This window comes from Lactuca serriola, chromosome 4 (assembly GCF_051521515.1).
Source record: "Lactuca serriola cultivar US96UC23 chromosome 4, Lser_US96UC23_V15, whole genome shotgun sequence".
NCBI lineage: Eukaryota > Viridiplantae > Streptophyta > Magnoliopsida > Asterales > Asteraceae > Lactuca > Lactuca serriola.
Genome location: NC_136411.1, coordinates 359,859,152 through 359,884,358, shown reverse-complemented (window position 1 = coordinate 359,884,358; position 25,207 = coordinate 359,859,152). Strand labels below are relative to the sequence as shown.

General features: G+C 36.0%; 1 protein-coding gene across 3 annotated transcripts; it reads right to left on the bottom strand.

The window, feature by feature from the left end:
- Positions 1-15,291: 15,291 nt before the first annotated feature.
- On the bottom strand, positions 15,292-22,012 carry LOC145097611 (uncharacterized). Of its 3 annotated transcripts, XM_079035209.1 has the most exons (5): positions 21,758-22,012; positions 21,004-21,134; positions 19,544-20,856; positions 16,757-18,304; positions 15,292-15,920 (listed from the first exon to the last, which is right to left on the bottom strand). In XM_079035209.1, exons 1-5 carry the CDS (start codon positions 21,769-21,771, stop codon positions 15,819-15,821), a joined length of 3,108 nt encoding a protein of 1,035 aa, XP_078891335.1. In that variant the 5' UTR covers positions 21,772-22,012; the 3' UTR covers positions 15,292-15,818. The 3 variants fall into 3 exon arrangements, with proteins under 3 accessions (XP_078891335.1, XP_078891333.1, XP_078891334.1); XM_079035207.1 differs by having other exon boundaries at positions 19,544-21,134; XM_079035208.1 differs by lacking the exon at positions 15,292-15,920 and having other exon boundaries at positions 16,713-18,304; positions 19,544-21,134.
- Positions 22,013-25,207: the final 3,195 nt, after the last annotated feature.

The window sequence follows — 25,207 nt, the reverse complement described above, 5'->3', positions numbered from 1 at the left end:
GGGCCGTTCGATCTGAATAGTGGCTTCCTCTCGATTTTGCTGGAGCAAACGTCTAGTTTCCTCCATTTGACGATCCAACATCGCTTGGATCATCGCTTGCACTCCGGCCATTGTGACTGGCTCAGCAATGGCTTCCATCACCGGTATTTGCTCAATCACTGGGGGCTGATCTCGGTTCCCATTTGCATTCACGTTTCCGCTACGTGTTCTTACCATCTTGATCTATACACCTAATAAGGTGAATCTAGACCTTTACTTAGGATTGACGTTTAAATCATCCTTATCACTCTGAAACGTTTATATGCTAGTTCTAATATCGTAGTCGTACGTTTAGAATCCTACACACATAAGGTTTCCAGATCCGGTCGGCAACAGACCATAGATCCGAACAACTAACAGCATATCAGGCACAAGTATTTAGCACATAAAAGCATTTTAGACATCATTCCTAAAATAAGCTAGTGCTCACACCTCACAATCATCGCTTAGCATTCTAAGTTTAAGTCTAGAAATAAATCCATATTCCTAGTTCGCTTAAACTAATGCTCTGATACCAACTGTGACATCCCCAAAATCACGGCCAGAAAAGACCGGTTTGTTTATGCTTTGTTTAAAAATCAGAGTACTTCATTTCATAAAAATGTTGCGGAATTTGTTCCCAGAAAAACATGGTAAATACGTTATTAAAACATTTTCGATGAAACGTATTTATTTCATTTTAAAACGTTTGGGATGTCATCGTTAATATAGAAACATAAGCATAAACAGAACTTACAATTATTTTCACTAGTGATCTACATCTCTTTAAATCTCTCAGTGTGGTGTCACTTCATATCAACACCTGTGATATAAATAAACTGAGTGGGTCAGGTTGGGAAACCTGGTGAGTACATTGGGTTTTCAACCCACAATAATATAATTATTATTTTTAAACATCAAACAATCAACCCAATTACCCATTCCCGTTATCCTCACATTACGTCCCTAAAACATCTAACACAAGGGACCTAGTCAAAGGACTATCATTGGGATGGAGTATACCTGGTGAGCACACAGTTCGAATAAACACACAGTTCGAATAAACACACAGTTCGGTTAAACACACAGTTCGAATAAACACCTACAGGTTGCGAGCCTGCTAGTGTTCCACTGGACTGTCTAGAATAGTCCGTGGTCGTCATCTATACTCCGCTAGATGACTAGATCATCAAGAACAGCTATAACGAGGCCTCTCATTATTTTATTTTGTCACACAGCAACTATTATATCTACCCGTGTTTTACCCCGCACATTATGTAGATATAAAATACTTATACAGTTTGAATCACCGAAAACATGTATAAAACGTTCTTCCAATATAGATAGCAAGTATACAGATAATATACACACACAGCACGTAAAATACTTCATATCTATGTGTAAGCTGAAAGTAACTATGCACTCACCTGAGTAGGTGGTGACTCAGCACTCGGACAGCGCTTCGATACTCTCAAAACGATATTCCTTCGATAAAACCTAGTACCGATACCACTAGGGTTTAGTTTAACAATAACCGCGACAAATTAATTAGTCTGACTATTATTAAGCGTTAATAACGCTCAATATAACTCGAAATAATAGCCCAAATAATTATTTTAAGGACCTAATAACATTCCTATAATTATTTGAAAGCTATATAAAAAAATTGCGTAAGCGTAGCACACTTACAGCGAATTTTATCGAAAACCGGGACTTAATTGGAGCAGCGTTTCGAAACCGAAAAACTCCTTTTTCTCGGGACTTCGGGAGCCTCGGGGCTTCCCTAGGGTGCTAGGGGTTTAACTAGGGCTTAGGGGGCTCCAAAAGGGTTAGAGAGAGAAAGTAGTTTAGAGAGAGAAGTGAAAATGTGTGAAAAATCCGGAAGAATTCGCATGGTATTTATAGGGACCGAAGCTCGGAATTACGCTGGGCGTACCGAGGGTACGCTGGGCGTACTCCTCGGATAAGATCACCAGCTCGGACCCAGCTGTCTCGCACCCATCGGATGGATCAGATCGGACCTACGCGGGGCGTAACCTCTTCGGACGCGGGGCGTACTGCGAGGATGGCGTGTCACAATCCGAAGCGAAGCCTTGATCAACAAGCGACGGCCCAGATGCAGCCACGTCATCCATCTCGCATCAGATTTCGCAATTTCCACTCCCGACTTCTAAAAATCATAACTTTCACATACGAGCTCCGTTTTCGACGTTCTTTATATCCACGCGAAGGTGGGAACGTACTCTACAACTTTCGTTTAGACTTTGTCGGCTAATTTTGGCTCGATTTTAAATTTTATATTATTAACGGGCCGGGACACGATTGGTCCGTTAAATCCTCATAACTTCTTCATCCGACATCCGTTTTCGCCCATCTTTTTCTCGTTACGCTACTCTCAACGAGATATTCGATTCTCGTTTAGGTCGTGTTGGCTAAAAACTGCTCGATCAAATATTCGAATTTCGGGCTGTACACTGCTAGTCCGAAACTTCGAAAAATCATAACTTCTTCATACGAAGTCAGATTTGGGCGTTCTTTTTATCGATGTTCTTAGTTTAACATATTCTACGACTTTTGTTTAGATCGCTAAGGCTAAATCTCGCTCTATCGTAAATTGACTATTTACGCTTCCCGGTGTCGTGCCGGTTTTGCCGTAAAACTTCGACGGCCATAACTTCTTCGTTATAACTCGGATTTCGGCGTTCCTTATATGTACGGAAACCTTGTGACATATACTACAACTTGGTTAAGATTATTTATTATAAATAATCTTTTGTCGAAAAGGCGTTTTTTGACTCCTATTGCCTCTAATTTGATTAGCTCGGATTTGCGGGCGTTACACACGGCTTGTATGGATTTGCTAGGGTCGCGTTGGGTTCCGTCAATCTCCTTACATAAGAGCGTTTAGTAGGGGTTCTAGTTTTCACATTGTGACCGTAATAAAACAAATATGTTTTTAGGTTAATAGTACCTCCGCATGTCATTATAAATGACATCAGGGTACTCACTTCTCCCATTACTTTCATAAAGTGTCGGTAACACTTGAAGGTTAATCTATTTTCTATTTGAAATAGTTATAAACTAGGGAGAATAAACTTTACATTTGACAAAGGAACAGTCGGGTTTAACTCATAACAGAAGATGCCTTGGTAGAAGGCTACGATTAAAGGTTAGGATCATAGTGCTACCTTTATGATTCCTTAATGTATACACTATAGACTACATATATGCCAATAGATTCCGACAGCTAATAGGATGTGTGCCTTCGCTTCATTTCCTGTTCTCGTTTGATGTGGTCTTGAACCGAGTTCCCCCAATCTATTATCTACCCGAATATATATATATATATATATATATATATATATATATATATATATATATATATATATATATATATATATATATATATATATATATATATATATATATATATATATGCTTAGTATACATTAAGTCATCATAAGGGTACCAAGTATGGATCAGGTTATAGGACACAGAGTCAAAGCATAGTTTTTCTAGTACAGAACTTACTTATCAAAGTCAGTGTTTTTGATAGACAAAACTAGAGATTTCCCAGAAAAGGGCTTAATTCATTTTATTAAGGAGTACAGTTTTAAAAGACTTTAAGTGAGTTAACTCTATAATACCTTAGTTTATACACCATGTTTATATATAGAACTAATATCCGATAGATAGTTAAATGTGTGTTTTCCCCCAACGTCCTGTTCTCGTTGGATTGTGGGCATAGGGCAGATTCCCCCAATTAACTATCTACCCGATATCAGATTATATATAGCAGTATAAACAAAGCTATTATAAAAGTAATCATCGTAGTCATTATTTTACTATAAGAAATATAGGTTTTCTTAAAAGAACTCTCCATTAGATATAAAGGAACCATTACAAATAACTCCATGAGTAACAAGTGAATACACCAAGGTTATATATGACAACGATCTAACAACCAATGGAATGTGTGTTATCCGCCTTACTTATTGTTCCCCGTTGGGTTGTGAGTTTAGGGCAGATGCGCACAATCGATTGTTTATTTACTCTAAGTATATATGACTTGTACCCACTTAGTATGCATAGAAAGGCTTGTAGTTTCATTTTACTTAACATTCATTAAAGTAGGAAATATAGGATTTTCTAGAGGAACAGGCGATCATTTCAAAACAGAACTTACAGCTTACATCACATGTGCTTATACATTTTCAACCACAAATTTACAGCCTACTCACATCACTAAAATCTTATGAACTCACCAGCTTAATTGATGATCAACTCTTTCAAATAACTTGTATTCTCAGGAGACTATTAGACAGGTGCTCGTGCTGGGACTTCAGAAGATGGAGCATTATAGCTTCAAGTCTTGTTTTGTTATTTGTTTATGACTACTAAGTTTTGTGAACCCATACATTGTAAACACCTTCTTTCTAAATGAAATGGTTGTTCATTACTTGCTTACCATATACATATCTCGTGATACTTGACATGACGTCCTCCACCCCCAAACATTTCCGTCGTTCCGGTTTGGGGGGGGGGGGGGTAACAGCAGCAAAACACCTATCCTCTCGCTCCTTCTCATCTTCTATTCCCTCATCGGTTGTATATCCTCTCATTTGAGACACACCTTCGGTCACCACAAAGCACCTTCCTATTACAGGTTCTTCTTTTGCCAGCATCGCCTTCCCATGAGTGGGCTTTCTGACTTATTCATCCTCTGAATCTGTGGACCATACTTCCACACCACCAAATTCATCACGGTTGTCTGTATCCTGCACAATTAAAGTATTCATAGTAGTATTGTTAGCAGCAGACTTTCTTTTCTTGATTTCCTCCAGTCTTCTCAGGAGGCTCGCTTCCTCATCGTCATCATTTATATTTTGTTCTTTCTTTTTCAGCATACAATCTTTTGCAAAATGGTTCTTGCCTCCACAGTAATGGCAATCAAATCCTGAGTCTCCACCAACTTTCCCTTCTTTCTTTGACTCTTCAGACTTCGACCCCACATCTTCGGTTCCTTCTTGATCTTTTTGGCGCTCTAACTTCCCTGCTAGTTTCGGTTCTTGTTGGCTGGGAATTTCTTCTTAATGAATTTTCTGGGATTGGATACCATCATGGCATATTCTTCACCTGTTAGATCATAATTGGCAAGATCCAATTCCTCTTCTTCTTCAACTGAGCTTTTTCCTTTAGAGACAAGGGCTAAAGAACCCAAACTGGAAACCACATTCGTTTCCTTAGACAGTGCACTTTCGTGGGATTTCAAAATACCCACTAGTTTCGCCAAAGAATACGACTTGAACTGTTCATGTGCTTTAACAGTAGATACAACTGCCATCCATTCGGATCTAAGACCGTTCATGAAAGTTATAACCTTTTGTTCAATAACTTTCCATTCAATCCCTTGCTTTATCATCTTACTTAAAAGATGATTAAAGTGATCAAAAGTTTGAACCAGTTTCTCTTCGGGCTTCTGCTTGAAATCACCAAATTCAGAAAGCATGAGAGTTTGAATTGAATGTTCCAGGTCTTCATCAGTGGAATACAATTCTTTTAATCTGTCCCAAATCTCTTTAGTAGTGGTACAAGAACTTACCAAACGAAACGTATCTGACTGCAAAGCAAACCTAATCATCCTCAAGGCCTTGATGTTGCATTGAAACTTTTCCTTCTCGTCTTGAGGAATATCTTTGACATCGTTAACAAGCTGATTATACTCCTTCTAAGTTTTGACAATCTTTGAGGTGCTTGAATGAGAAAATGGGCCAACAGTGATCGCTTCCCAGATCAAGTACCCATTATCCTCCGATCCAATCACATAATCTTCAACGTGATGCATCCAAACTTCATAGTCTTGAGTATACAAGATTAGAATCCTTGTTGTAGAACCAATGCTATTGGAGATACTGATTGGATTGGTTTGTGAATCATCCATGGACATTGTAATGATTTTTGATCGATTACCTATTAAAGATCAAACTTGTAATATATCGTTAGGGTTAGATCAACGACTAATGAGATACGTCAATATGGAATGACGGCTCAATTAATATCAATCAATGCGGAATTAGAAACCCTAATAATTTCTTCGACAGAAGAGATGTGTATAAATTACACAGTCTCCTGCTCTGATACCAATTGACGAGAATAAAAACTTTAGATCGATTAGATCTTTCATAGGTAAGAATATGAAAATAAAACAAGACAAACACAATAAGAATATGAAAACAGAATAGAATCAAATATGTGCTTATGATTCCAATAAAGTCACGCCTCAGCAGAGTTCGACTAAGAACTTCCACTGTAGAGGCGAGCTAGGGTTTTACAAGAACTCAATGAGAAAAATAATTAAAGCGTTAACTACAAAGACTGCATGCATGCACCTTATATACTAAACCCTAGAACAAAACATGCACGGTTGGACAGGCCAATACCGGCAATCAAAACTGGGCTAAGGACCGAGCCCATGACGCAACATAATAATCCCTACAATCTGGATCTCCTTGCTCCTTCTGAAATCCCAAGCTCCTTTTTCTTCTCTTCAACCTTCTATCTTGCACAAAATGGCACAAAGACCTCAAATCACTCAAAAACGGCTAGGGTTTCGTGGGGATGGTCTGGGGGGTGTTGGAGGCTTCAAAGGGAACCACTTAAGGTGTTTAAATAGGGTGAAAAACCTAAATATTAGGGTTTTGTTCAGACGGCTCCTACTCGTCGAGTTGTTCTCCCAACTCGTTGAGTAGGTCACTTAAAATCCGCACGAAAAGTCGACTCTACTCGACGAGTTGGGCCTTCAACTCCCCGAGTCCCAGGGTAAAACACAATAATACTTGGAATTAAATACATACCAGGAACCGGGTGTTACAAATCTCCCCCACTTATTTTAGACTTCGTCCTCGAAGTCTGCTACTGGATCTGGAAAACGCTCGGGGTAGTACTCTATCATCTCGTCCTCCGGCTCCCAGGTCCATTCTGAGCCTTTGTGGTGCTGCCATTGCACCTTCACTAGTTCTACCCTCTTGTTTCTCAGATCCCTCGACTTCCTGTCGAGGGTAGCTATTGGCCAATCGATGTAGTTCAGACTGTCATCCACCTGAATATCCTCAAAAGGCACCACTGTTGAATCGTCCACCAGACACTTCCGCAACTGGGAGACGTGAAAAGTACTGTGAATCTGGCTGAGTTCGGCAGGCAAGTCGAGTCTATATGCCACCTTTCCCACCCGGGCTACAACCCTGAAAGGTCCAATGTACTTGGGGCCCAACTTGCCCCGCTTCCTGAACCGAATGACGCCTTTCCAAGGTGACACCTTCAGGAGCACCATATCCCCGAGTTGGAACCCCAAGTTCGAACGACGCCTGTCGGCATAACTTTTTTGCCGACTCTAAGCAGTCTGAAGCCTGCTCCACACCTGCTAGATCCTCTCCGTCGTCTTGAGTACCACTTTAGTACTCCCCATGACCCTCTGGCCAACCTCACCCCAGCATATCGGGGTCCTGCACTTCCTCCCGTATAACATATCGAAGGGAGGACGATCAATACTCGCATGATACTTGTTATTATAGGAAAACTCAGCCAAAGGAAGGTAAGTATCCCAACTACCTCCAAAGTCTAAACACACGCCCGCAGCATATCCTCCAGAGTCTGGATGGTCCACTCACTCTGACCGTCCGTCTGCGGGTGAAAAGCAGTGTTGAAGTGCAGACGAGTACCCAATTCATCGTAAAACTTCTTCCAAATCTGGAAGTAAATCGTATGTCTCGGTCCGAAATCACTAAAACTGGCACTCCGTGTCGAGCTAATACCCCTCGTATATAGATATCGGCCAACTTGAGGTATTATTTACGATAGTAGAAAGGTTAAAGAAGCTTAGACAAGAGCTTTAACAGAGGATACGAAGAAAGAAGAACATTTGGGCAAGACGTTAGTGTTCGAGGAAGAAAATCAAGGGTTAAAGGTATTAAAAAATCATATTTGGGTGCCAAATATGGGTGGTATACGAGATCTTCTCTTGGAAGATCTTCTCATGCTTAGCTCCTACAAAGATGAAGGATTTACAACTCCAAAAATTATTGGAAAAATGTTTCATCAAATCGATTTCATCACCCTGGGGAGCTCCACTACTGTTTGTAAAGAAGAAATGCAGTGTGATAAGAATGTGTATTGATTATCTTGAGCTAATCAAGGCTACGATAAAGAACCGATACCCACTACCTAGAGTAGATGATTTGTTCGATCAATTACAAGAATCAACTTTCTTTTCCAAAATTGATCTCAGGTTACGATATCATCGGTTGAAGGTAAGAGAGCAAGATATTGACAAGACAACCTCTAGAACAAGTTACGGACACTACCAATTCCTTGTTATTCCATTTGGAAGAACAAATGCTCCAGCAACATTCATGGATTTTATGCATCGAGTTTGTAAACCTTTTCTCGATAAATCAATAATAGTGTTCATTGATGACATCTTGATTTACTCGAAGAACGATCAAGATCATGGTAAACATTTTCGAGAAGTATCAGAATTCCTAAAGAAGGAGAAGCTTTACGCAAAGTTCTCCAAATATGATTTTTGGATTCAAGAAATACAATTCTTAGGACATGTGGTCAGCCAAATAGGTATAATGGTCAACCCAACAAAGATCAAAGTTGTTATGAAATGGGAGACGCCACAAAAGTTCATAGTTTTCTGGGATTGGCAGGTTGCTACCGAAGATTCATCAAAGATTTCTCTTCTATTGTTGCTCCACTGACAATCTTGACTCGAAAAGGGATTACTAACATGTGGAACGAGAAGCAAGAAACAAATATTAGTGGACTAAAGAAGCGATTATGTGAAGCACCAATCCTCGTCCTACCAGAAGGAATTGATGACTTTGTAGTATTTAGTGATGCTTCTAGATTTAGGTTAGGATGTGTTCTTACCCAAAGATACAAAGTGGCAACTTATGCCTCGAGAAAATTGAAGGTTCACGAACAAAAATATCCAACGCACAATCTAGAGCTTGCGGCGGTAGTGTTCACATTCAAGATCTGGATACACTATCTTTATGAAACTAAACGCAAACTATTTACATATCATAAAAACCTTCAATATCTCTTTACTCATCAAGAAATAAACATGAGGAAGAGACGATGGTTGGAACTACTTAAAGACTACGACTGCGAAATACTTTATCATCCCGGTAAAGAAAACATTATAGTTGATGCCTTGCGTAGAAACGTAAATCCAAAATGGAAAAGAACAAGGTTGTTGAAGATTAAGGTAATCTCGATGATAGTATTAAAGATAAAAGAAGCTTAGAGAAGAGATTTAGCGGAGGATACGAAGAAAGAAGAACGTTTGGGAAAGACGTTAGTGTTCGGGGAAGAGGATGTATACTTGAGATCTTCGGTGTGGAGTACCCGATAGATCTGGTCCCAATTGCGATGGGGGACGTATGTGTCATAGTGGGCATGGATTGGTTGAGCCGATTTGGAGCTGTTATAGACTGCGAGCGTCAGTTGGTGACGATATGAGACCCTAGTGGGGGAGTACTTACGGTGTACGGCGAGGGTACCCGATGTGGGTCAGCGTTTTTTTCGGCTGCCAGAGCGAGACAGAGTTTGCAGCAGGGCTGCAGCGGGTTCGTAGCCTATGTGATGGACACACAAGTGGCCTCTGAGAGGCCAGGTTCGATTGATGAGGTTCCGATCGTGTGCGAGTTCCCGGATGTTTTTCCTGAGGAATTGTCTGGTGTGCCTCCCTAGAGGCAAGTAGAGTTTCGTATCGATTTGGTTTCGGGGGCAGCACCTATCACGAAGGCACCTTATCGCCTTGCGCCACCAGAGATGCAGGAGTTGTCCTCGCAGCTTCAGGAGATGCTGGGGAAAGGGTTTATTAGACCGAGTAGCTCACCTTGGGTAGCGCCGATCCTTTTTGTCAAGAAAAAGGATGGTTCACACCAGATGTGCATTGATTACAGGGAGTTGAACAAGTTGACGGTCTAGAACCGTTATCCGTTACCGAGATCTTATCATGGAAGATCTTGTTAAAGGTATTTAGAAATCATATTTGGGTGACGAAGATGAGTGGTATACGAGATCTTATCATGGAAGAGGCTTATAAAATGTTATATTCTATAAACCCAGGCAGCACTAATATGTATTAGGACCTTAAACCTTATTACTAGTGGCCAATAATGAAGATCGGTATGGCAACATACATGGATGAGTGTGTAACTTATTCGAGAGTAAAAGCACAACATCAGGAGCCATATGGGGACTTGGAACCTCTATTGGTACCCATATGTAAGTAGGATGACATTACCATGGATTTTATATCCAAGTTTCCAAATATGAGAAAAGGCCATGACACGATTTGGGTTATAGTAGATAGGTTGACGAAGAGTGCACACTTCCTAGCCGTACGAGAAACATGGTCTACGAAAAAGTTGGCAGAAACCTACGTAAAGGAGATTGTCAAGATTCATGGTGTACCGTCATCGATTGTATCAGACAAAGATATTCGATTCACTTCCAGATTCTGGAAGAATGTGCATGAAGAAATGGGTACGAAACTATGTTTAAGTACTGCCTACCATCCACAAACCAATGGACAAAGTGAAAGAACTATCCAAACATTGGAAGATATGTTACGTGCATGTGCTTTAGAATTCATTGGTAGTTGGGATAATCACTTACCATTAGTAGAATTCACCTACAACAATAGTTGTCATTCAAGCATCAAGATACCTCCTTATGAGGCATTGTACGAAAGAAAGTGTCGTACACCATATTTTTGGTTAGAAGTTGGAGAAAAACACTTTCCAGGGCTTGAAATCGTTCAACAAACTGCTGGTAAAGTGAAAATCATTCGAGAAAGAATGCTAGCTGCTTAAAGTTGTCAAAAGAGCTATGCAGATTTGAAGCAACGACCTGTGACTTTTAAGGTCGGCGATCAAGTGTTACTAAAAGTCTCTGCATGGAAGGGACTTATCAAATTTGGTAAATGTAGGAGGTTAAGTCCTCGTTTTATTGGACCATTCAAAGTGCTTCAGAAGATAGGGAAGCAAGCATACAAGCTAGAGTTGCCAGCTAAACCGGAAGGTATTCATAATACCTTTCATGTTTGTTTTGAGGAAGGGATTGGGAGGAGATCTTGATATGATTCCATTTTCAAAATTAAGAATTAATGAAAACAAGAGGTTAATTGAGGAACCAACCTAAAGCGATTTTCAATCATAAAAGGAAAAAGTTGCGGCACAAGATGATTGATTTGGTACTTTTGCGTTAGAAGCATACTATTAGGGAAGACCTTACTTGGAAAACAGAATGTGACATGAATATTCACTATCCATAACTTTTTTTTGATGCATGATTCGGGGACGGAATTATCCTAAATGGGTGATAACTGTAACTCCCACATTTTTCGTTAGACATATCGCCAATACATCCTCATTTACGTTAGTAAATTAATGAAAATTGTATTATAAATAAATAAGAAAATTTTCTTAGATGTTACGTGTTTACAAAATGTTATTTGTATATGATCACTTTGTATATGGTATACGGATAAATATTTGTTAGACATATCGCCAGTGTTTTGATTTGGCGTGTCCTTTTAAATAGAATCTTCACTAGGTTGGATCTTGGTGGGAGAGGTATTGAGGTTCATTCTTTGTTATGCCCGGTTTATGATCAGTGTGTTGAAGATGCAAATCATGTGTTTCTGTTCTGTTAGGTTGCTGCCCAGATTTGATCTTGGATTGAAATATGGCTTGATATTAATTTACCTATGTTGATTATTGTTGTCCAGCTATTGACATGAACATATACAGTTAATACAACGGCTACGAAGAAGAAGGTTCTGGAGGTGATCATATTGACCGCTTTCTGGATGCTTTGGACTTATTGTATATATTTCAATCGTTCAAAAAAAAACAAAAAAAAAAAACAAACATTACTTTTGAAAAAAATGTAATTTATTCTTTTGATTGGTTCTCGAGTAGAAACTTCATAAGTAGACTCAACTGGATAATATGGTTACAACTTATTATTGTTTTGTAATATTTTGTAATTTCTTTTCCTCTGTCTTCTTGTTAGTATTTTTTGAATGAAGTTTACCTTTAAACTATTCAAAAAAATATAATTAAATAATTGGATATATATTAGATAATAATTAAATTAGATTGGTTCGGTTTTTCATTGGAGGTGAATTGCCATCTAACAATCAAATGAATTAATTTGGGTATTGAAATTTTGAAACCCTCCGATCAAATTATATAGGGATATCCAATGTTTTAAAAACTGGTTTAAACCAGCCGGTCGAACCGTTTGGACCGGGAACCGGGAGAAGGAGCGGTTCAACTATTACCGGTTTTACATTGATTTCTGAATCGGATTGAACCGGCCGGTTTTTAGAAAAAACTGGTTGAACCGCTCAAAATAAACCGGTTGAACCGGTTAAACCGAATAAAAACATATGAAAAAGAACCATTCACATAATAAACTTTGGTGGTTTTTTTTCAAATTTATTTATTTTTCTCTAAATAAAAACATATGACAAATGTTATAAATTTTTTTAATGTGTTTGTATTCATCAAAAACTATATTTCTTTTCGGTATTATACTTTATTTTCTTTTTGATGTATATGGTGATATAAAACACTAAAACTTGTGGTTATGTGTTATTTTAATGTATTTGTATTCATCTACAACTTATTTTTATGTGTATTTTTAATATTTGAATTTGTAAACATCAAATTCATAATTTCTATATGTATGTATGTGTAGGATAATAGAAAAAAACATGAAAAATATAGAAACCAGTTCACCCGGCAGTCGAACCGATTGAACCGTGAACCGGTCACCATACCGGTTCAACTAAAAAACCGGTTTTTAAAACATTGGGGATATCTCATATGTATTAGTCAGTTTTGAATTAGATTGCTTGGTTTGGATTTGAATTGTATACATTTATACTTTGGAAATATGGAAAATCATATAAATAGTACATATATCTACCCAATTTCTATTTTTAAAAATATATCTTAAAAGTTAACACTTCAAAGTTTATATTATAAGTTTATAATATCAAAAGAAGACAAGTAACCAAAAATTAATTTGTATTCTAGACAAATAGATCACTCATTTTATTATAAACTTATAATATATTATTGATTCTAAAACACATTACTACCCTAAAATGAAGAATGAATAAAAACGTTTCTTGCATCAAATTTCCCTTTAAAAAATACTATTATCATCTTTCTCGTTGTTAATGTGCTGGGAAAAAATTCATATCATCATTTTCATACGGGCAAACTTACACGTCATCCCAATGGCACGATTCAAATGCTATAAAAGATATAGTTTCCCATATGTTTATGTTTATAACAGTCGTTAGATCATCTAAATAAATCATTTGTTTTAATTATGTAATGTCCAATTTAAGAAATATGCTTAATTTGTCTTAAAATAATATATACTAATCAACTCGATCACTTTATTATAAACTAAGTCATGAAATTTACAATTTTGTTAGAGTTTATGTTCTTCAACCATTCAAATAAATTACTTTTTCATTACTAAATTAACTTTTTGTGTATATATTAAAAAGTAAATAAATGTTAGATAAAAGTTGAACACAAATAATATTTCTATAGAATAGCAGGACCGGCCTGAGAAGGTGTCGGGTGTGCGATAGCACAAAGCCCGTGTCGTGAAAGGTCCCAGAATTTTAATTTTCCGATAATCCGTTACTAGTCTGTTGTTAATCTGTCGTTAATCCATTCCAAATCCATGGGAATCCATCGTTAGTCCGTTCCTAATCCATCGTTATCTATTGTATCCGTAGCCATTGCTAATCTGAAGTTTTAAACATTCGTTTTTTACATTTTACATGAGGTTTTCAAAATCAATAGATAATCTCTATGAAAGAGTTAACTAACCTAAAGTGATAGTCTTTATTACTAAATAACTATTCATACACTAAAAAAAATTCAGTTTTTTTCTTTTTTCCATAAGATCGATTTTTACGAGATAATGATTGTCATTTCGTTAGAAAGAAAGAAATCATATTGTTTTTGTAGTGAAATGATTTATAAAGCAATTTTGGAATTTGTATTATTATTTTAGGAAAAATACATTGTGGCCGTTTTGTTATATTTGTTTAGTGAATATTTACTTTACAAAATGGTCTGTTTCGATGGATCAGCTCTATATGATTACTTGTTTCAACGGATCAACTATATTCGATCTAATCAAATTGAATCTAACTATTCATTTTTTCAAATATGGATCTGGATAATCTCCATTAAATTAAGATCCGATTCAAATCAACAAAATTATATTTTGATTCCATGATTTTTCACAATTTAGTTTTCAAAAGTCAGGACATTAAAGATGTAAAACTTTTAACTTTAACAAGCTTGATTTTTCTACTTTAAATCCACAAATTATTATTCCATGTCATCTTAATCAACTTTAATAAAGTAAATAAATAAAAATCTTGCGAATCAAAATTTATACTAATCAAGGCTTTTTATTTCAAACACTGTTAAAAATATATTATCAATGATAAATAAATTTATAAATAATTATTATTCAGTCTGTTTGGACTTTTGATTATTTTAATAACAAAAAAAAACAAGACTAAAGTCCAAAATAATAATTTAGTTAGATGAAAAACCAATCCAAGTATGAACATAAAATCTAATCGGATAAAATTCTCACATGTTTTGATTATTTTGGTGATTATTTATGAAAAATTATTTATAAATTACCAACACAACACAACATAACATGTTTGATAACTCTAAAACCGACATACGATTCTTATTTCTGTGCATTTGTGATGATTAATAAGTTGTGTGCTCCTTCTGACAACAATGCTTTATGATGTGGTGAATTTTTTGTCATGCGCACCTCATCTTCCCCACATTCTAATAAATCATTGTCCTCACCTTCTTCTCATCAATTTTTTTTAACATCAACTTGTTAATTTCCTTTCCAAAATCTCCCATTCTTTGGTTGGTCCAAATTGCTATCGTCCTTTTGTCATCAAACCGAACTAGACCGTTATGAAAAATACCAAATTACTGGTCTTTTTCATAACAAATGACAAAGTTGGTTTCTTTTGAAACCAACCGTCAGTTTTTAATAGAATTTCAAGAAGACATTAAAAAAAACTTGATTAATATAAAAAAACTCTAAACCGATTTTTTCACAACAATAACCAAGTGGTTTCTTCTGAAACTAATCCTCGATCATGGGCTTTAAACAAACTTTTATAAAGGCACGAGGGAAGGGTCCTTTACAAATAATGGATCATCAAATTGTTGTGAGAAAGACCAAACACCCGTACATTTTTCACGTCGTCATGTGATTGGTTTCTTCTGAAATTAACTATCCATCATAGGGTTTTAACGAACTTTCAAGAAGGCACGAGGGAAAGGTCCTCATTACTAGATTGTTGTAAAACTGTCAGTTATTTTTCACAACAGTGGTCAGGTTGGTTTCTTTTGAAACCAACCTCCGGCCATGTCTTTTAACGAACTTTCATGAAGACATGAGAAAAAAGTCATCTACAAATGAGGAGTAATTAAACCAGAGTAGACTGCAGTGAAAAAGACCAAATAACCGGTCCTTTTCACAACAATGACCGTCTGTCTGTTTATCTATCTGTCTGGGTTGGTTTATTCTAAAACCAACCCTTGATCATGATCACGAGCTCTTAACGAACTTTCAAGAAGGCATGAAGGAAGAAGGTCCCCTACAAATGATAAGTCACAATCTTCATTGGCTGTGTTTCATCTTATATGGTCCCAAATCCCCAACCAAATTCGGGGCAACGTACAATCAGTCCCGCCAGCCAGAAAAAGCACTAGCGAGAAATTAGGACCACCATGCACCTTCCAAAACCAAACATAAGTCATAAACAGACACTAAAAAACGTACACCTTTTCATGCATGAGGTACAACTCAACCTATAACAAACACTTCATTAACCCATTCCAAAACCAAGCACGAGTAATGTACGACTTTCATAGTACAAAGACACAAGATACATCCATTATACTCCCTCGTCTTTTTAGAAACTTCAAGAGAATGAGACAACATAATTGAAGGACAAATAATCCAAGGGTGTAAAATGTAAATAGTTGTTTCAGATGGGTCATTTTCAAGAATATGAAATTTGGCATTTTAAGCTTTTTTATGTGGGGGCAACGTTATAAATATCAAAGAAATTTTTTTGGTATCATTATTCCTTACAAACGTACCAAAATTCGCTAGGGAGGACACAACACAACACATAGTGTCACCATGTTCACAGGGCACAAAGCGACCTTATCTTCTTCTGTTATCACATTTCAATGTCTATAACAAGATGACACGTGGCACACGTACAATTTAAGACCCGAAAGCTACATAATTCTACCAATTTTTCAGAGCGCCATTTACGCAAAAATACAGTTGGTATAATACAAATTTACAATAAGACCAATTTAATGGCACATGCCCAAGCATTATATTATATACCTATGGACCCTTGTTCCTATTGTTGCTAACAAGTAATGATTACGACTCCAAAATCATAATCAGATTAATCAAATTTATGTCGATTGTACTTTTTGCGATTTTAATTTTTCATGTTTAGTAGTTAGTTATGTATAGCAACAAAAAAAACATAAACAAGATAATAATTTAACTAAATAACTTTTTATTGATCATTTTGTTTACCACTTACATTAGTGAAAAGCTCTTGCGGGCTCATTGCAAAGAGGCTACCAAAGTTGTTATCTTCGGGTATTGTAGGTAGTACCCGAAGATGGTCATCCCAGATATTATATTTATATCTGGGATCATACGCTGAACTCTCTAGGTTAACCACTTTCCTCTCTGCCCCAGGAGCTCGGGCCTGTGGGCCCGGGCTCCTGACTGGTGCAACAGACAGTGACGACAGTGACGGTTCCTCTTTGACCAGAGGAACCGTACTGCGTTTCACCGGACTTTTGGCCCGAACATGTTGACTCAAGGACAATTCCGCGGACCTTTTCGGGGTCAAAGATGAAGGCGGTGACAATGGCGATGAAGGTGTCGAGTTACTACTATGGCTACTCGACACTTCAAATTGGCTAATTAACCCAGGATTGGAACCGGACACACGTTTCTTCTTTCTACGTCTTGATTTATCTTTTCCGGTTTTAACCGTAAGATTCTCGGGCTTTGCCGCCTCGACCACCGCCACTTCCTTGGCGGTTTCCGGTGGTTGAACTTTCATTTTCACGGTTTCCGGTTTCGGGCAGACATCCGAAGAACAATCTTCCTTCCCGGAGGGCATTTTAGACAAATCGCCATCTCGGATAACAAACGAAACCGTACAAGAACACGCCATCAAGATCAAAAAGCCGAAAACCAAAACCGCAAGAACAAATTTCTTCAGTTTCATCAAAACATGTGACCTTTTGCATATCGTTAGCATCGGTGAAGAAATCCCAACTTCCACGGGCACTACAAGGATCCCGCCCGACATCACAAACTCAAGTTCCCGGCGTACAATTCCCGCACAAAAATCTGCCCGAAACGACACCATAACATTCCGCGATTCCCCGGGCAGCAACCCGAACCCGTTACAATCCCTCACGAAAAACCCGTCCAACTCACACTTTGTCCCGGAAACCGAAACTTTCTCGACTTCCACGGGCAGGTCTCCGGTGTTCTTCGCGAAGAGAATTTTCACCGACCGCTGCCCGAACCCACGATGCTCGAGTTTCACAGTATGAACCGGAACCGGATCCGGATCCGACCCGTTTAGTAAAACCAGACCGGGGGACCCACCGGAGCCCCGTAAGGATACCCATTCGACACCTGAAAGATTGTTTCTTACAAGAGCTGAACTTTTCCACTCACATCGACTCGATGGGTGGAAGAAAACGGGTCCCAGAATTGCTTTTTTGTGAGGGGGAACATAGGCTTCGGTTACTGCGTGTTGTGGGATTGAGAACCCGTATCTTGAGGGGGTGATTTGAGAATTGAGGAAAGATGAGGGGTGTAGAATTTGATCTGATTTTTGGCAGTTGGTGATGATTTCTCCTGAGTTTAGAAGGAGTTGCATGATGACTGGTTGGTTGCTAGGGTTTATGACATTGATGTATTTTGATTGGTGGGTGTTGACGTGGACAATTGGGAATGTGAGTTCGTTGTTATTGTTGTTGAGTATTGACATTTTGTTATTGGTTCCTTGAGATTTCCAGTTTCCTAGTACTGATTCATCGGATTTTGTTGTTTCTGTTACCTTCAAAAGAAATAAAAAAAATAAAAAAAAATAGGGTTAAATAAGTCTTTTCCCAATATATGCAAGAGTGGTTTTTTAGACTAAATATGCAATCATGTTTCATTCCATGAATGCTTATTTATGCAAATGTTTCACTTTTTCCCCCAATTTATGCACGAAAGTTTCACATTTTCCTAATTTATGCAACAAAGTGGTTTCTTAAATGAAATCTCATGTTGGATAAAAATATGCAACATTGTAACCAAAATATGCAACAAAGCTTCATTCAATAAATGATTGTTTATTCAACAGTGTTTCACTTTTCTTTTACCAATTTATGCAATAATGTCTCACCTTTTTACCTATTTTAGCAACAAACTTTCACATTTGTTTTTCTAATTTATGTAACATGGAACATTCTAACCAGAACTAAAATATTTCACTTTTTTAACAATTTATGCAACAATGATTCACTTTTTTACCAATTGATTTAAAAATGTGTCACTTTTTTTTACCAATTTATTTAACAATATTTCACTTTTTACCGATTTATTCAACAATGGTTTCACTTTTTTACAAATTTATGCAACAATATTTCACTTTTTTTACCAATTCAAGCAATAATATTTCACCTTTTTACCAATTCATGCAACACTAATTTACTTTTTTTACCAATTCATGTAAAAATGTTTCGCGTTTTTTACCAATTAATCCAACAATATTTCACTTTTTTACCAACTTATATAACAATATTTCACTTTTTTACCGATTTATTCTACAACGTTTCACTTGTTTACAAATTTATGCAACACCGATTTATGCAACAACGTTTCACTTTTTTACAAATTTATGCAACAAAATTTTGGTTTTTTTTTTACCAATTCATGCAACAATGACTTACTTTTCTACCAATTCATGCAAAAATGTTTCACTTTTTTTACCGATTAATCCAACAATATTTCACTTTTTACCAATTTATGCAACAATATTTCACTTTTTTTACCGATTTATTCAACAACGTTTCACTTGTTTACAAATTTATGCAACAATATTTCACTTTTTTTACAATGCAATTTTTACCAATTTATGCAATTCACACGTATTACACATCCATAATTCAACCAGTTAAACACATTACCACATAATTTGGGAAGAAAAACGTGAATCTTCATCGCACAAATTCACATTTAACCCTAAATTTAAACCAATTATATAACTAAAACAAGATTATAACAAGAAACATGAAAAGAAATTACATACCTTGATTCCCAAAAGTGGTAATACACGATCCACATTGTCATAATTCAACACTCCATCTGATTTTTCCCAAGAACAAAGCCCCACAATATCACTGCAAGAAATCTCAAGATCAGGAGCATCCGATTTATTAGTTTCCACAAGTAACTTGCAATGCAAGTTTGCATCTTGATTTACAACATATGTAACTATTCCCACTTGTGTCACACTATATGGAAACAATATCAATCCTTCAACAAATTTAGTCTTTAAAGACTCAAAATTGTCACCAATTTCACGAATCTTGAAAATCTTAACAACTTCAGGACCATCATTTTCCACCATAAGAGACACAGTAATCGTCCCATTTGCATCACAAGGGACTAAAACATTGAGAGAAACCAAAAGACGAGATTGCCCTCCAAATTCTTCTTCAACAACAATTGTATCCAAATCTTGTAATTGAACACAAAAAGAACCGAATACGGTTTTTGCTTGTGAATTATACGGAAACTCTAACTCCAAGATCGATTCATCCCGATTTGATCCAACGGTCCATTTTTGTGGTCTAATCGCGATTATGGGTCGACCCGTTTGACCATGTTGACCAATTTTGACTTCTAACCACTCCTCGAAGCTAAATTTATCCGAATCATTGTGATTTTTAACACTGCAAACACCCTTTATGGAATAAGAAATGTTTCCGGAAGAAAATGATACCCGAAAACTTACTTCTTTCAAATGCAACACTTTTTCAGAAGGATTGAAGATTGAAACAAAATTGTTAAATTTTCCACTAACTGAAGGGTGAATAGTGTAAGGAGATTCAATTGCAAATCCACGGGTTTGAATCAAGAATCCACCTAAGTTTGTTTGTAGTATGAGGTGACCTGAAGATAATCCTAAAGATTTGGGGAAAAATATGAAACATATGGAAGCGATTTCACCAGGGCTGAGGTTAAATTCAGTGTTGTTGCAAGGGTAGAATTGTAAATTGGTACTATATGGTTCGAAGATGTTCAAGAAACTATGGTTTTGTAGATTTTGGAGAGTTAGAAAGGTTATGGATGGGGAATGAAGATACTTTTGTCCCCAATCGAGTATGTGATGACTGATTTGTATATGGGGTGATGAAAAATCATTCACATGAGTTGATTTGATTATGAAAGATTCATCTTTTGTATCATTTTCATCAATTTGGGGATTTTCTTGATATTCAAGTGAACAAGAAACTATGTTTCCATTTGGTAACTGAAAGTTACCATGGTTGGTTGACCAGGTGAGGTTATTGACTGATGGTGTTGACTTTTCAAGTACTGGTTTGACCCGAGAAAGACCTGAAAGATTTGCTTCTTGAGTATGAAAATCGGTAAAGAAACCGGATAATGTTGATGGAAAACAGAATAAGTCTGAGCGTTTACAGATGTTTTCAAGGGTTAGTTTTGGTAATGAAGTTTGAGGTGGAAATTGGTTGCTATTCTCACCAGAATTCAAGTCATATGCTATTGGATTGTGGGTCCCGGTTATAGTACATGGCCCGAAAGTTGAAAGGGCAAAAAGGGCACATAATGTAACAATCTTGAAATGCAATGCTTCAACATCATGGTAAAAGCCCCTGATGAAATAGGATAAGAACACACACAAACATTAGTAAAACATATAGAAAGATGGTATGTTGTATGCAATAAAAGATCCCAAATGATTCAATAACATTATGGGAAGAATTTGATAAAGGTTTTTAAAGAAACTATAAATAGAAAAATTGGTGGGGGTGACCTGTAAATTTGAAACATAAAATTACCAAATTGATACAAATATCAAAGTGGCGCTTCTTCTGTGTTCTTTCCCAAATAGAGTGAGATGTTAATATGTTATGTATCTTAGTGCTTAGTAGCTTATGATGTTCATAAGATGGTGATTGAATAGTTAAACGTAACGACGATTAAACAGGGAAATCAACAACTCCTGATTTTGTGGAAGTTCGAAACAAAATCTCCATTTAATATTCTAAACTTATGAACCCAAATAACGATAGCGAGGAATCCCTAAATTTGATCGATTTAAGAAGTAAGTAACAAACGGCAAAACTATTGATGATCGTTAGAGAGCATATTAACAGCGAAAGGCTTCAGTTCAACTAACTATGCTACTTCAAGAAACTACAAAACAACACCACAACCACGAAAACGAAAACATTGATTAATCATGAAGCGAAGAACAGATAACGGATGGAGTTACCGATGGTATAACATGGCGGAAAGCTCTGTGCTATTCGAACTGCTGATGATCAAGAGCTGCTGCTAGGTTTTTAAAAGACTAATCTTTCGTACGCAAAATGAAACATCTGATGAAGTTTTTCTAGGGTTTGTGAGGGTTTTTCAAGCTCTTTTTCCCATCAAATATACGCTTAGAAAAGAAGCGCAACTCAAGAACACACACTCACACCTTTTTACACACACTGATAAAACACCCAATGGCCTCGAAGAACGAAAGGAAAAAAAATAGAAAAATGAAAGAGGAAAATGGCTCTTTGGAAATTACGCAAATACCCTTGGAAAATGCTTAGGGTACGCTTGGGATTAATGACCAATTAGCATAGGTTGCTGTGAGAAGAGGTGGTGCCAAGATAGGTATTACGTAGGGGTGGCAGGAAATTAAAAAATATTAATTATTTATTTAATTCAATTGTTTGAGGTTTGAGGGTTTTGTTCTTGAAAAGACACATTGTCACGGTTATTTTAAATAAATTGTAATCCTTTGTGAATTAGTTCAAAACATGAAAGTTTTACATAAACCTTAGTTTTGACTTTTGAGTTTTGATCTAGGACGTTTATATTAAGTAATTGTATCTTTTCAAACTTCTAATTAAACCCTAATATGAATCATATCAAACAAGTTTTTGATTTGATTTTGATTTTTTGTTCGTTTATTATTATTATTACTCTTCTTATTATTATTATTATTATTATTATATTATTGATATTTTTTTTTCTATAATATTTTTTTATGTTGTACAAAAAGTTGTTTAGATTTATATAGTCGTTTCCGTTTTATGTAATTGTTCCAATAATTGATAAACTTCAAATTATTATTAATATCATTTTGTATTTCCAATAACAATGCAAATTAGTTAATAATTTATAGGTGTTCTAAACTTCAAGGACCATTTATGTAAAAATAGTTAGCAGGTTTCATAATTGGATCATGGCTTTCATAATCAAATAACAATGCGAAACATTTAGTAAATGAAATATAGTTATATGAGAAAAATGTAAGGGAAACTTTGTATATATGGGGTATGTACTAATCAAAACGTTCTGATGGATAAAAAATATTGTATAGTATTCGATTGGATGTTTATGTCTCGCATAATATGCATAATATATGCATAATGCATCATACAATTGTAATACTCAAACTATCAATATATGTGATGATTAATAAAAACAAAGTTTGATTTATTATTATATTCTATATTAGTGTTATTTATAATATCTTTTAATAAAAATAATAAATCATATATTAATAAAAATATTAAAAGACAAAAAAACACAAAATATACTAAAGGCAAAAAAACAAAAAATTAAAGAAGATGAGATATAATTTGTAACGATGGTGTGTATATATATACTCACTCATTGGGTGTATATTAGGTTAAGAGTATATACAAAATTCGTCTTTGTATTATTATGGAAAATAAAGTGTCTTTGTATTATTATGGAAAATAAAGTAAATTACACATTTGGTCCTTATGGTTTGTCAAATCCATATATTTGGTCTCTATGGTTTGCCAAAACCGTATATTTGGTCCTACTATTCTATTTTTGACATAAATGATGCATGTGGTTTGTATTTGTTGGACCAATGGTTCCTACGACGTTAAAATAACAACAAAGTTGTTACTTTTTATAATATAACTAATTTGTCATTGTACATGCTAATTAGAACTACCAATCACTAACCACTACTAATTAAAACTATTAATTACAACTACCATCACCACCAATATAAGAATCATAACCATAACCTCCATCCACAACTACCATAATTATTGTCACCACTATCACAACCACCATAACACCACTCCTGTCACCTCACCGCTCTTGCCACCACTACCACAACACCACTCCTGTCACCACAACCACAACACCAATCTGACCATCACCATCACAATCACCACAAGATCACTCTTTCCACCACCACCGTTACAATCATCCCTACCGATTTGAAATCCCTAAACTCTAACTATTACATCCCTTGTTACTTTCATACAACAAATAATATACATAATACCAGATCATAATACATTCTCTTAACTTGCACCATTTTTATATTGGAATGAAATTCATTTTAACATTTTAGCTAACCATAATACCATTCTCCACAAACAAGTAATCTATGTGTTCTGAGTTCCACACCATTAATTACCAACAAAGCACATATGCAATCAAATGAAACATGAAAAACAAAAAACATGACACAACCAATGCAAAGAAGAATTGATTTTCTAGTCAAAAGCATTACCAATAAAGCTTAACTGAATCATCCATCGCTCTTGAAGGTTTATATCTCTTATTCTACATTTCTTTTAGTTGTTAGATCTTTTGTACATTGGATCCTCATTTGGAAAAGGATGACTAAAATGTTTTAAGCTTCTGTTGCATGCATTTGTTTTAGTTCTTTTGAAAGTCATATTCTTACATCAAATCATACCTTCTAGGTTTTTAAATGCAACACTTCTCATACAGACGCCATACTTAATGCAACTTTTGTGAGTTTAGATATAGAGTTGTAAATGCATATGAAAACGGGTTGAGGTTTGTTGGAAATATGCTCATTGACACAAAAAATTGTAATACAAAATACATATTCTGGTTGGTGTTACACACATAACTCAATTATGTAAAAAATAAAAGCAAAGACTAAAATTTTAATCATCTAAAAATAAAATGAGGCAGATTTATTTGTATTTATCCAAATTTAAGTATTAGAATAATTTAATTAATATAAATATATGATAATCAAATTATTTCAGTAAGTATTTTATAATTAAAACCAAAAGGAACCTCTAGGATTTAGAAACACTATAAATATGGGGCTCTTATAGCCTAAAAAGGCACACTAATATTTAGAAAGCCCTAATATTTCATCCATTGCCCATGTTGGCAGTGCTAACAGTCAAAGAAAACCCTGAATCTATGATTTTCAAAACTCCAACTTGAAGCCTTCTTAATCTTTCATGTTTGTTGTTTGTTGTCATAGGGTGAAACATGGTAGTGAGGTTCTATTTTAAGCCTTCTTAACCTTTTGAACCTTTTGAATTATTCTTTGATCTTGCTTTCCCCTGAATAATCATTTCTGCCATCGTCCATTGTCTTCCCAAACCATTGAGAAACTGCATATTAGTTTCACGGTTACTTTGTATGGTACATGTGTTTGAAAGTCTTGTGACAATGAGGTCGAATCTTTTGAAAAAGTCATCAAGACTCTCACCAGGAAAAGCTTTGAAGTTGTTTAAGTCATTTAATGTCGTGGTTAGCTTCTTGTCTTGAGCTTGTTCGGTCCATTCATACATATTCTTGAGAATATACTAGATCTCCTTCGTCGATTTGTAGTTGATGACGAGATCATAAGTATTAGCTGGAACACCACATGATATCTCATGAAAAGCGATCTCATCCTTTTCCA

Coding starts and splice junctions, on each gene's coding strand:
- LOC145097611 (XM_079035207.1), bottom strand. Junction 18,305..19,543: donor TACCACTTTTGGGAATCAAG/GTATGTAATTTC, acceptor TTTCTTTTGAAG/GTAACAGAAACAACAAAATC. Junction 15,921..16,756: donor CGCAAGAGCTTTTCACTAAT/GTAAGTGGTAAA, acceptor TGGTTTTGGAAG/GTGCATGGTGGTCCTAATTT.